The sequence below is a fragment of the Camelus ferus genome, chromosome 32 (genome assembly GCF_009834535.1).
Source record: "Camelus ferus isolate YT-003-E chromosome 32, BCGSAC_Cfer_1.0, whole genome shotgun sequence".
Classification (NCBI taxonomy): Eukaryota; Metazoa; Chordata; class Mammalia; order Artiodactyla; family Camelidae; genus Camelus; species Camelus ferus.
The window spans coordinates 14138694-14151351 of NC_045727.1; the positions used below are offsets into that span (position 1 = coordinate 14138694).

General features: G+C 44.3%; 1 protein-coding gene across 1 annotated transcript in view; it reads left to right on the forward strand.

The window, feature by feature from the left end:
• Window positions 1-699: 699 nt before the first annotated feature.
• Window positions 700-12658, forward strand: part of THOC5 (THO complex 5) — a 28873-nt gene continuing 16914 nt past the window's right edge. Inside the window, 9 exon segments of the mRNA XM_006178717.3 lie at window positions 700-851; window positions 2511-2642; window positions 4044-4187; window positions 5117-5230; window positions 5380-5397; window positions 5399-5478; window positions 7326-7472; window positions 8892-9006; window positions 11935-12067. Coding sequence (XP_006178779.1) covers window positions 2547-2642; window positions 4044-4187; window positions 5117-5230; window positions 5380-5397; window positions 5399-5478; window positions 7326-7472; window positions 8892-9006; window positions 11935-12067 — 847 coding nt within the window. The 5' untranslated portion in view covers window positions 700-851; window positions 2511-2546.

Below are 12658 nucleotides of genomic sequence, written 5' to 3' on the forward strand. Positions count from 1 at the left end.
TCTTTTCTTCATTTGCAAGGAAATTTGGCAGGTGCCTGAGGCAGGGCCAGTTTCCCAGGCCCACCTGGCTGGTCTGCCCCACTGGAGGGTTCGTGTTTCCTGAGCTGGCAGGGAGGGCCTCCTGCTATGGCAGAAGGAAATGCACTGCATAACCAGGGATTCAGGGCATCTGTTTTTCTACCTCCAGGTAAGTAGGGTTTACACCAAAAGCCCTGAACCTTGCATGTACTATTCATACCAGGGGCAGAAAACACTATTAGAGTTGTGACTCTGCCTTGAATAAATCAGGCCCCAAAGGGGGACATCACTAATGCACCTGTGGGGATAAAAATAAGTGTAAGGTGGAATTAATGCTCTCCCTGACTTGCTGCCCTCACTAGTGTGGGATGTTAGGGTGGAAATGACGGTTTAGAATCCAGGTTATGGAAGCAAATCCACAGGGGTCCAAATCTTGTCACTACCACGCTCCTGTGTTGTCCTGGGTGTGCGACAAACTCATTCAACAAGTACTTGGCTGAGGGTCTACTAGTTGAAGAAAGAATGAGCGAGGCACATAAGAATCTTCGCCCTTCCAGCCTTGATTCCTGGGTTTCAGAGCGCAGCGTGAGGCTACTGGCCGGCTGGGAAACGGCCTGACAATCCACGTACTGATCTCCCCCTTTCCCCTCGGCCGCCCAGCCGCTGCCTGCACCCCTTGCCGATGGGTTGGGACCCTCCGCGGTTGCTTCCGGCCTCCGCGCCCCACTTCCGGTCGGCCGCTCCTTCCTTCCGCTTCTCTATGGTGCGCGGGCTGCAGAGTCCATGACGCCGGAAGCGGCTCGTTCCCCGGGACAGGTTCTAGGAGCCGTGAGGTAGGAGGGGGCCGGGGTGGCGGGGCCGCGCTGCAGAGCGGGGCGGGACAGGGAGGGGCGCGCCGGGACTGAGGTGCGGACCCCCTGAGGGCGTCGCCGGGCTGGAGTCCGACCCAATTCTCCGTCCTCATTCCGCGAGGACCCTGGCTGCTCACCGCCGCGCTCTCAGTTTCGTCCTGTGGAAAATGTTGGCTGCAGCCTCGTCAGGCCCCACAGTGCAGCCTCTAAATGACCTCGACGACGGTGACAGTGGCGATAGCAGCTCACGTTTACTGTGCGTGTGTGTGCGCCAGGCACTATTTACTGTGATGCTTAAGTCAGGTTTTCCCACACTTCACGCCTTTCTGGTCCCATCTTTATGGGTTTTGCGAAAGCAACTTACCGCGTACGGCTGTTTACTAAAGGTTTTTAACCGAGTCACTTTTTAAATTTAAATTGATTTAAAAGAAAAGTTTAAGTCTTTACCATAAATGGAAAGCTTCTTTCACTTGTTGTATTCCGAAGGTAATGATAAAATTTTAATGTATTTAATATGAAAACAGGTCCTTGTTAATAATTGTGGCTAGATTTCATTGTCAAAGGCTCTGAGACAGTCCTTTTGTTAACAAAGGAGCATTGGCATTCGTAGATGTTAAAGGCAGATTCGATAAATGAGACGTTCTTGAGACAATCAGAAGTTTCTAAAAACAATGGAAAGGGACTGACTTTCTCCTTAGGTGTTGAGCAATGTCAGTCACCCATGTGTCATTAAAAGCCCCACTCCCACGTCCTCTTCCTCACCTTCCCCAGTGGAGTGCCTCCTGTGTTCATGTCCACAACAACCCCTGGTAGAGATGGCTGTTCTGATCTGTGAGGAAACAGACCCAGAGAAAAGTGAAGGGACTTGTCCCAGGGCTCAAGGGGCAGAGACTCCAAGACAGGGCTTCTCTGAGTCTACTCTGATGAGGTCCTGACTCCCTCAGTAAGTGTTGGTGACATTCACTAGGAGAGGGGGAGAGTGCTGCCCACTTCTGGGGCCTCTGGTCACAATCAGTAGAAGTGACAGATGGAGGCTGCTTTGTGACCCTAGAGCCCCATGAAATTAGGTTCTGTTCTTTTAAATTTTGGGGTCAACCAGGGAGTTGATGGCATCACCAGATAACATGGTGGCAAAACCATAAGACACAGTAATGTAGTTGTCAAGAGCACTGATGTGGCATGGCTTTAGCGTACTAGCCATGTGACCTTGGGCAAGTCATTCACCTTCCTGACCCTCAGTGTTCTCATCTGTAAAATGGTACTTGTTTGTATCTGAGAGCATCCCTGTTATAAGGACCAAATGAGAATATACCCATGAAGTGCTTAAATCGAGGTCCAGCACACAACGATCAATCAGTAGTATTGCGGCTTACATGCCTGACTGAGAAGTTTGGTCAGTGGGGTGGTAGTGGTGCCCTTAAAGGAGATGGAGTTGGAGAATATGAGTTCATTTTGGACAGGCTGAGAGATGATCCCCCTTTTTCCAGAGGATTAAACAGGCTTTGAAAGATTGAGTGACTTTTCTTGAGTTGCTGAGAGTATAAGCGGCCAGAACTGCTAGTTAGACTTCAGTTATCCTGACTCCAGGGAAATCTTCAGTTCCAACTCTGGAAAAGCTCAGATGTTTTCTCCTTCGAACAGGTCTCTGCTGTTTCCTCCTGAATTCACCAAACAGCCATGTCATCAGAATCGAGCAAAAAACGGAAGCCCAAAGTGATCCGAAGTGATGGAGCTCCATCTGAAGGAAAGCGTAATCGTTCTGAAACTGAACAGGTGAGATCAGCCAGGGCTGCCGTGCTACTGAGAAATTGCCGCTCATGGCCGAGTACCTGACTGTGGGTTTGCAGTAGCTGAGGGTCACATTCACAACCTCCCAGGTGGCCTCTGCTTGACCAGATGCCTGGAATTCCCTTGCCTGTTTGAAATCTGAGTATCCATGTTACATTTAGCTGCAGCATCCCAAGAAGCACCAAGCCTATATTAGGCATGATTAGTGCCTGAACAAAGAATGTCTTCTAGTATAATGTGTGTCTCTAGTTCTCCTGATGGTCAGAAAAATGCAGTCCATCTGCAGCATGCCACTAGGGCTCTGGGGATGTGGCATCCCTGGGATGCTGCTGTGACAGTACCAGAACCATGTACCCAGAGAACCTCTTGTATGGCCTGAGTGTTCGTGGTCAGCAGGTTCTTTTCCTTTTGTTGTTTCTCTGTCCTTGGAATTTGTCAAGCTAATTTATGATGTAACAGTTTGATTGATTGGTTGGTTATATTTTTTGTTTGTTTTTTAAATGAGAATAGAGCAACACACCAGCTTAAATTTAAATAGAAGAGAATGCTTTCCTCAGATTTAGGAAATTAAGATTAATAAAGAACCTTATCCTTTGGGGGACCATTGATTCTGATTCACTCTCTTTTTTGTTGTTAAATTGAGGTATAATTGACATATAACATTATATTAATTTCAGGCGTACAACATAATCATTGATATTTATTTTGTGATCACCGTAGTTAACATCCGTTACATTACATAGTTACAGAATTTTTTTTCTTGTGAATGAAAACTTTAAGATCTACTCTCTTAGCAACTTTCAAATATACAGTACAGTATTAATAACTGTAACTGACTCTCTCTTAAAGAGATGTGTTCTGTTTACTCCAAAGGCTGGGAGACCAGTTAGGATGTTTTAGTAGTTTCTACAAAAGGATATTTAGTTTCTACAAAAGCTTGATTTGACCATCTACATCTCATGAATTCTGGTTCATCTATATGTAACCATTTTGATGGAGATCTGTATTGGGATGGGAAATTACACTAAATAGCATGAACAATGTGATATCATTTTATTTAAAAATAAAATTTGTATTTATCTGCTGTATTAATAATGAATTTATTTCAGGCTGGGAGGTGAGATTATAGGCAATTTTTCATTTTGTTTTTGACACTCCTCACTATGTTCTGAATCTCTGACACCAAGCACATATTGCTTTATAATCAGGAAGAGGAAAAGAGGAATTATTTTTCATTTTGAAAAGAAGAAGAACATTTGATTTGAGGACCAGATTCTTTAGAGACCTGATTTGAGGCTTCATTGTTACTGATCTCAGCCAAGAGTCCCTGGTTCCAACAGGGAGACTTTTACCCCCCACCCAAGGCCTGAATCCTTGCCTCCACAGGAAGGTAAATACTACAGCGAGGAGGCTGAGGTGGACCTGCGGGACCCCAGCAGAGACTACGAGCTGTACAAGTACACGTGCCAGGAGTTGCAGAGGCTCATGGCTGAGATCCAGGACCTGAAGAGCAGGGGAGGCAAGGATGCGGTAAGGAGTGGGACCAGGTGGACATGGACCTGGTGAGTCTGCATGGAGGGACCTGTTTCACACCTATCAGAGCCTTTCCTGATATCAGTCTTATGTCCTGCCATGATCAGGTGGCTGAAGTCTGGGGGCTCCAGACACCTGCCTATTAATTTATTATAACATCTCCACCCAATCACCAATTACAGTCATGAAAGTACAGGATAATGAATTTTTTTCACAACTGTAATTTGATAATTCACCCAAATAATATTTGTTAAGTGCTGGGCATTTTACTGGGTATGGAGAGATAATAGTCCATGTCAGTCACCCTTACTGTACAAAGATAGATATGTACAAGTAAACCATAGAAACCAAAAGCCAAATTGTTAATATTAAATAAATAAATAAATGAGGCTTCAGGGCAAAGAAACGAAACAGTGTGACTGAAAACTAGATGGATAAGTTCAAAGCAAAATAATCCATATTTTTCCAGGAATCTCACTTGTTTGTGCTTATACTGGGAAATATTGTTAAGATTATTACATCCTATCTAGTTTACTGCAGTCAGGCTTTACAGCTATAATTCTATTTTCATTTGTTCTGTAATGTTATTTACAGGGGTCAAATTGTATGGCGTGACGTTGCTATCATTTGGATCTTTGTGTGAGATGTGTAAGGACAGCTATTAATTGTGTATTGGCTGCACTTGCTCCATCTTGAATTCCTGTTACTTTGGTCCAGGCAGAAATTGTTTTTTTTTTTTGCCTGGGAACCCTAAGCATTTCCCTAATACCATCATCCTTCCATTTCCCTCTGACACTTCTTATGGTTCTGAGCTCCTTCCAGTGTTTGTTTTTGACCCTGGATAAGGCTGGGTCAGCAGTGAAGGGCTGAAGGAAGCTGAGCCAGCACCTGTTGTCAAGGTCTTTATCAGTTTTCTTTGCCTGCAGGCAGTTGAGATTGAAGAACGGAGGATCCGGAGCTGTGTGCATTTTATGACTCTAAAGAAGCTTAACCGCTTAGCCCACATCAGGTTGAAGAAAGGAAGAGATCAGACCCATGAGGTAGGAGATGAGAGGTTTAGCCCTCCTCCTTCCTCCTCCCCACCCCCTCCCTGATCCCCTTTACCCCTTATCTGAGTTTGCTGCTGCTCTGCTTTGCCCCACCCCACCCTGACGTGCCCCACTCACCTCTGACCTTGTCCTCCCTTCAGGCCAAGCAGAAAGTGGACTGCCTATCATCTGCAGCTCCAGAACCTGCTGTATGAGGTGATGCACCTGCAGAAGGAGATCACCAAATGTCTGGAGTTTAAGTGAGTTTTGGAGCTATGGGCTTTGGCAAGATGGTCTGTTGGTAATTGCTTTTTCCTGCATAGCTCACTGTGAGCCAGTCTCTTTAAAAAGAAGTCAGATGAGCTTGGAGACCACAGGACCTGGGAGAAGGGTGACTGGATCACTTGGAGTGGGAGAATTGGAAGCAGTAGTTTCAGGCTGCACAAAGAATCTCAGAAGTCTGTCTGACCCTTTTGAGTTTTGAGCTCTGAATCTGGTGAAAAGTAGTCATCTCTCGCCAGCAGGGAGAGCCTTTGCATTACTGGTTTGATTCCCAAGCACTTTGTATGGGGCCAGCTCACTTCTCATTACATCCTTTTAACCTCTTGGCCCAGCTTTCCTGTCTGAAGTTCTAACAGTTCATTTTTGCAGATGGATTTCATTCTTTGAAACCTGAACTTCTTGCTAAGTGACTGCATTTAGGTGAACAAACTATATAGTTTGTCGGTGTCCTTCAGCTGTGATGCCTCTCGGCAAATCCAAGCTGAGAGATGTGAAAGAGGAGTAGACAGAACAAGAGAAGAGAATGTGTTCTTGCTTGATCAGACCTATTTGTGCAAACTGAAGGGAGTCGTTTTTTTTTTTTTTTCGTAATAAACTTGGGATAAGAGGGGCCATATTAGACATAGTATCTGGTGTATTTTTAATAATAATGACAGTGATTTTTGAGGGATGTGTATCTGCTCCACAAATTCATCCATGTAATGATAGCTACATAGTAATGGAGGTGAAATTCACATCAAGTACCTGAGTTAATAGTATTGTACAATTGTCACTTTTCTCGGTTTGGTAATGTATTAGTGGTTACAGAAGATATTATCATTAGGGGAACCTGGGAGAAAGGTACACGGAAGAAATAAACTTCAGTGTACAACTCAAAAGAAGTTTCAAAAATAGCACTATTTAAAAATTTTTAAAGGTATAAAAACGTAAGAATATGATGCCACACCTGTAACCATTGTTCAGATGAAAGCCAACAGTCCCAGAATACAGCAGAACTTGGGCCTGTGCGGAGGCAGGGGACCACGTGGAAGGATCCTGGGCCCTGAAATCACATGGCCTGGGTTCATATTCCAGCTCTGCCACCTCCTGACTGTGTCGCCTTGGGCAGCCTGCTTACAGATGGAAGCCTCTGTCTCATTTGAAAAATGGAGATAAAAGTCCCCATCTCATAAAGTTATTGTAAGAATTAAGTGAGGTGAGAATGGCATACTGGGTGCTTAATACATGGCAGCTCCTATTACTACTTTCATCTGTCTACCACCTGGCACTGCTGTGTTAATGCGGCAAAGAATATTGGATTTCTTTCCTTTCCTGCACGTGTGTCGCTATACGTGCAACAGTTAAAGCTGCTAGATCTTTGCCCACCGGGTCATACCATGTTGGACCTTCCCCCATGCTATGCTTAGACAGTTAACATTTTGAATTTCAGCATAGACTCTTAGGTTTATTCCTGTTAAAGGGCATTTCTTGGTTTCAATCTGACAGTCTAGGTCTAGACGACAGTGTTTTTGCCTCTTTTAAGTTCTTAGCTCTCTTGCACAGTGTGGAGAGGTCTGTACATTTGATAAGCATACTTTCTAGGTCTTTTCACTAAGTCGTGGATGAGAAGTTTGGGCAGCAGGGATAAGGATCCTGTGACATGTTGCCACCGGCACTTTTCACACTGAAACTTCTACTAATGAGCGTTTGCTGAGAAGACTGGATTTCAGGTTTCCAGTGGCTGTAGACTAGGGCTAAGTGGACGTACACAGGGAGCATTGTGGGTCTGCTTGCGCCATGGTTTGGGTTTCGGAGACAGACCTTGACATCTAGTTTTTGCCGGCAGGTCAAAGCACGAAGAAATTGATCTGGTCAGCTTGGAGGAGTTTTATAAGGAGGCTCCTCCAGATATCAGCAAGGCGGAAGTCACCATGGGAGACCCTCACCAGCAAACCCTTGCACGTCTGGACTGGGAGCTGGAGCAGCGGAAAAGGTAGTGTTTCCTCCTTCCTAACCTTGTTAACTTGTGCAGACATGGACCTTTATCCTTGAGGGAAAGTGCTTTGTCATGACCCAGGATCAGACAGCAAAGCCAAAGCCCTGTAGAACCAGCAGAATAGTCTTCTAAGACCAAATCCCATTTTGTGATTAATTGACACTTAGTGATTCAGGCTTGACCTACTGCATCATAAGTGGAGTTGGAATTGCTTGAGGCTGCTAAGAAAGTTGGAGTAACCTTTCCTTTAAAATTTTAATACCTACGATCTACATACCTTTTATACCATAAATCTATTTTTTTAATCTTTCCCCCCACCTATCAGCATATTCCTGTGGTATTACAGAGCTTTGCAAACATTATTTTAGAAGGTTGTACAACATTCCAGTGTAAACTGTAAGTCACATAATTGTTCCCATATTGAATTGGACTTTTAGGTTGTTCGCACTTTTTGCTAACAACAGTAATTCTTTGAGGCACACCTTTACGTATAAAACTTTCTGTACTGATAAAGAGGTTTTATTTATTAACTGTAAATAGAATGTCTACTGTATAATCTAGATCTTTCTTAGAATATGGTGGGGGGTTTTGTTTTGTTTTGTTTTTTTCATTCTGGACTTTTTATGATTGCATCCTTACCATCATGGTGACTTTTTTTTCCTTTCATGTTTGTGCATGAATTCTAGGGCTTTTGATTGGCACATTTACTTTCATTTTCTGTCCGAGAAGCCACTATTTTTAATCCCTCACCTTTTTCTGTTACTGAGTGTATTTTGTGCCTTTGGTCAACATTATAAATTTAATAAGTACTGAGTCTGATTCTTACAGAATTGGTATCAGTTTTTTAGCAGATCGGCTGGGCTGTCACACCCCTGTCCAGTTCACCATTTGCCCTTGGCTAAGCCATGAGTGTTCCAGTCCTATGGCTCTGGTCTGGAATCCATCCCCACCCTGCGCCAATCAGGGCAGTCTCTGGGCCTCGTTTGGATCCCATAGCTGCTGAGTCCATGTGTTTGTGAAAGTTCTGGGTCTAGCCTCTGAGGCAGGAAACAGAGCAGGAGGTGACACCGGGGTAATCCCTAGTGGCCCTGGGCGTGGCCTCTGAAGCAGACTGGCGTGGATCAGAGGCCAGCTCTGTGCTTGCTCTTAGCTGGATGACCTCGGGCAAGTTACCTACCTGCCTGGGCCTTCGTTTCCTCCTTTGGGGATAAGAAAAGTCCCTGTCTTCCAGGGTTTCTATAGGGGTTAAACGCCATAATGCCTGGAAAGAGTTCTCCAAAGTGCCTGTGCACATAGTGAGTGCTGGGTAATCATTAGCTGTTAATCATGCCTGCTGTCATTAGGTAGATTCTAAGGGTGAACAGGTGGGTTGAGGTGCCCCTTGGGAGCATCATATGCTCTGTCCTCCCCCAACAGGCTGGCAGAGAAATACCGAGAGAGCCTGTCCAACAAGGAGAAGATCCTCAAGGAGATCGAGGTGAAGAAGGAGTACCTGAGCAGCCTCCAGCCTCGTCTCAACAGCATCATGCAGGTGAGGGTCTCCCCACCCACCTCCTCCTAGGCTTTCGCTTTGCCTTCACCACCCAGTGACACATGGCTGACCTGAGGCCACCAGAAGCCACATTGCACTGTGGGTTTTGTTGGCTCTGTTACCCTAATCATTGTTAGAGCACAGTGCAAGTCCTGCAGCGGGTACGGTGAGGTCGTGTCCTGTGTGGAAGGAGTGCTGGCAGGGTGGGCTCAGGAACACACACACATTCACCCCGGGCGTTTTCTCTTTACCTAGAGCTGCTTCTGGCTAAAACTCTTTCACAGACTATAAGTTTAGTTTACTCCCTGCATGATTTTTACCAGCTCACAGTCTCCAGGTACCTGAGCATGGTTCCGGGGATATCTGTTAGATCCCCTGACTGCACCTCAGGGGCCAACTGCTCAGCGGATCTGCTTGCTCTGAAAAGAACTGCAGTCATTTGAAAGCCATTAGGTACCTTAGGAGGAAAAGGCCCCACTTTACTTGTAAAATGTGATGTCTCTCTATATAGGTGACCTGATTTTTGTTTGCTTTGTGAAGCCGGATTTGATCTAAATCCTTACAGTTTTATAAAGCAGAGTAAATAGTTAATATGGAGGAACTTTGTAAAAGAACCCTAGAGACATTATAAATTCACTTTTGTCAGATTTGACGAGATCTACATTTCTTGCCAAATGTATGCCTGGAGGCATAGAATTAGAGTTAACAAATAGGCCCAGTAGCACTTCCTATAGGATAAAAAGAAATCAGAAACTAAAAGTTTTGATTGTACTTAATTTTTCCTGTTAATTGGAAGCACTCTAAATGCTCCTAAACAGGGTAGAGGTTAAATAAATTCTTGTTTGGTACAGCCTTACAGCTACGATGAAGTGTGGCTCATTCCGTTACTGAGTGGACAGAAAGATCTGTTGTTAAACAGAAGCAAGTTGTAGAACACAAAATGTAGTCCCATTTGTGTACCTTAATTTACAAAGTATCTGAATGGACTTGTGTATGTGTAAGTCATGTATATGCTTAGAAAAACCTGCATTTACCAAATCATTGTTACTTTTGGTGATTGGGAACTGGGGAGTTTTGCCTTATAAACTTGAATACAACTTTTTAAAGCAATGTACATAATTTTATGTACATAAATTTTACATAAAAAGAAGAATACAACTCATAAGTATACATAGAGCTCAGTGTACGTACACACCTGTGGGCACATCTCTGTGAACGCATCCGTGTAATCAGCACCCAAATCAAGAAGAACATTACCAGTTTTCCAGAAGTTACTTTATTCTCCCTCCCAGTCACTGTCTTTTCCCACCCCCCGGTAACCATTGTCTTCACTTCTAATGTCATAGGTTAGCTTGGGCTGTTTTTAAACTTACACAAATGGAATTATATAGTATCTACTGTTCTATGTCTGGCTGCTTTTGCTCAACAGTGCATTTATGAGAGTCATCTATGTTGTTGTGAGTACCAGGAGATCATTCATTTTCATTGATGGTTTCGTATTTGATTTTTGGATGTTTTCAGTTTGGAGATACTGTGAATAATGCTTCTAGGAGCCTTATATATGTCCTTTGGTGGTCATGTGTACACATTTCTTTTGAATATATACCCAGGAGTGGAATCGTTGGGTCATAGAGTATGCTGTGCTTGTATTTAGCTTTGGTATTCACTGAAACAGTTTTCTAAAGTGACTGTCCTGATTTATGATATTCCTCCCAGGACCTTGTGAAAGTTCTAATGCTCCACATCCTCGCTAACACTTGATGTTGTCATTTTTCTTGATTTTAGCTATTCTGGAGGTATCTCATGGTTTTAATTTCCGTTTCCCTGGGGACCAGTGACATTGAGCACAGCACCTTTTTTATGCTTATTGGCTTTTGGATTACCTCTTTTGTGAAGGGCCCATTAAAGCATTCTGCTCATTTTTCTGTTAAGTTGCCTGGAATTCTTTATATTTTCAGGACATGTGTCTTTTGCAGATATTTTTCTCATTCGTGACTTTCCTTTTCACTTTCATAATAGTATCTTTTAATGAGTAGATGTTCTTAATTTTAATATGATCTAGTTATCAGTCTTCTTCTTTCTCTGTCCCAAGAACATGGAGATATTCTCTTGTTTTCTTATGGAAGCTCTATTGTCTACCTTTCACATTCAGATCTATAGTCTTCCTGGACATGACTTTTGTATATAACATGAGGTAAAGATCAGATTCCCTTTTTTTTTTTTGGCATAGGTTTTCAGCTGACTCATTTATTGAGACAACCATTCTTTTCTCACTGTTCTCCAGTGTCATTTTTGTCATCTGTGTATGTGTGGGTCTGTGTGTGTGTGTGGGTGTGGGTGTGTGATCCATTTGTCTATCTGCACAGTGTCACACTGACTACTTTATTCAGCTTTATCAGAAGTCTTGATGCTCAGTAATGTAAGTCCTCCAACTTAATTTTCAGGGTTGTCTTTGTTATTCTTGGCCTTTTGTATTTACATATGAGTTTTAGAATTAGCTGATCTGTTTTCACCTGCTGGGATTTAGATTGGGTTGCATAGAATCCATAGATCACTTTGGGGAGAATTGACATCTGGGCCATGTTGAGCCTTGTAGGCCATTAACATGGCATATTATCTCCATTCATTTAGATCTTTCATTTCTCAGGTGTTTTCGTTGAGGCTTACACACTTGGCATTTAGATATTTGATGTTTCTGTGATATTAGAAGAAATGGTATCTCTTTTTAAAGCTCATTTTCTTCCTGTTTGTTGCTGGTGTAAAGTATTATTGTTTTTCATGTTGCCCTTTTATCCACCAGTTGATTCTGTTAGCTTATCCTGTATCACTTTCATAAATAAAACCTGTATACAGTAACTGAGCACCCACATGCCCCTATGTGGGCTGCCGATAAAGCAGAAACTAAAACCCTTCTTTTGTTGCTTTCAGGCTTCTCTCCCGGTGCAGGAGTACCTGTTTATGCCCTTCGACCAGGCTCACAAGCAATATGAGACAGCCAGACACCTGCCACCTCCCCTCTATGTCCTCTTTGTCCAGGCCACTGCATATGGGCAGGCCTGTGGTGAGTATGGGGGCCGGGCAAGGAAGAGGGGCTCTGGGAGCAGCGGCCGAGGCCAGTTGAGTCATTTGGAAGCACCACCTGCTGAGGAAAGCTCCCTGGCCCTGCTCAGAAGCCCTCAGGTGACAGACGCTGCCTCCCCTCTGCACCACCCAGCATGGCTGCTTTGACCAGCTGGCCTGGTCTAACCTGGACTAACCTGATGGCTTTGAATCTTTGACGAGCCTGGCTGGTCGGCTGTGGGGTTCAGTGCCCAGGCAGTCTGTCTGGGCTCCCAAGCACTCACCCCATTAAGGCACGCTTGGCAGGTGGATCGGTGCCTCTTGCTCGCTTCAGAGAGAGGTCTTGGTGAAATAGGTCCCAGCCAGCTCTCCCAGGCTTCCCCACACCCTGGAACAGGCTGCATGTGGTTACAGTGAATTACTGAGGGTGAGGCGTCCTCATTAAGCTTGAAGGCAGCCTGTGACTGCACTAGGATTTTGAGAAGTTTTTGGAGACCCTACCTCTTACCCTACTGCAGCTTTCACCCAGCGCCTCAGACAGACACATAACGCACCAGTGCATGCTCTCCTCCCAGCCGTGGGCACCGACACA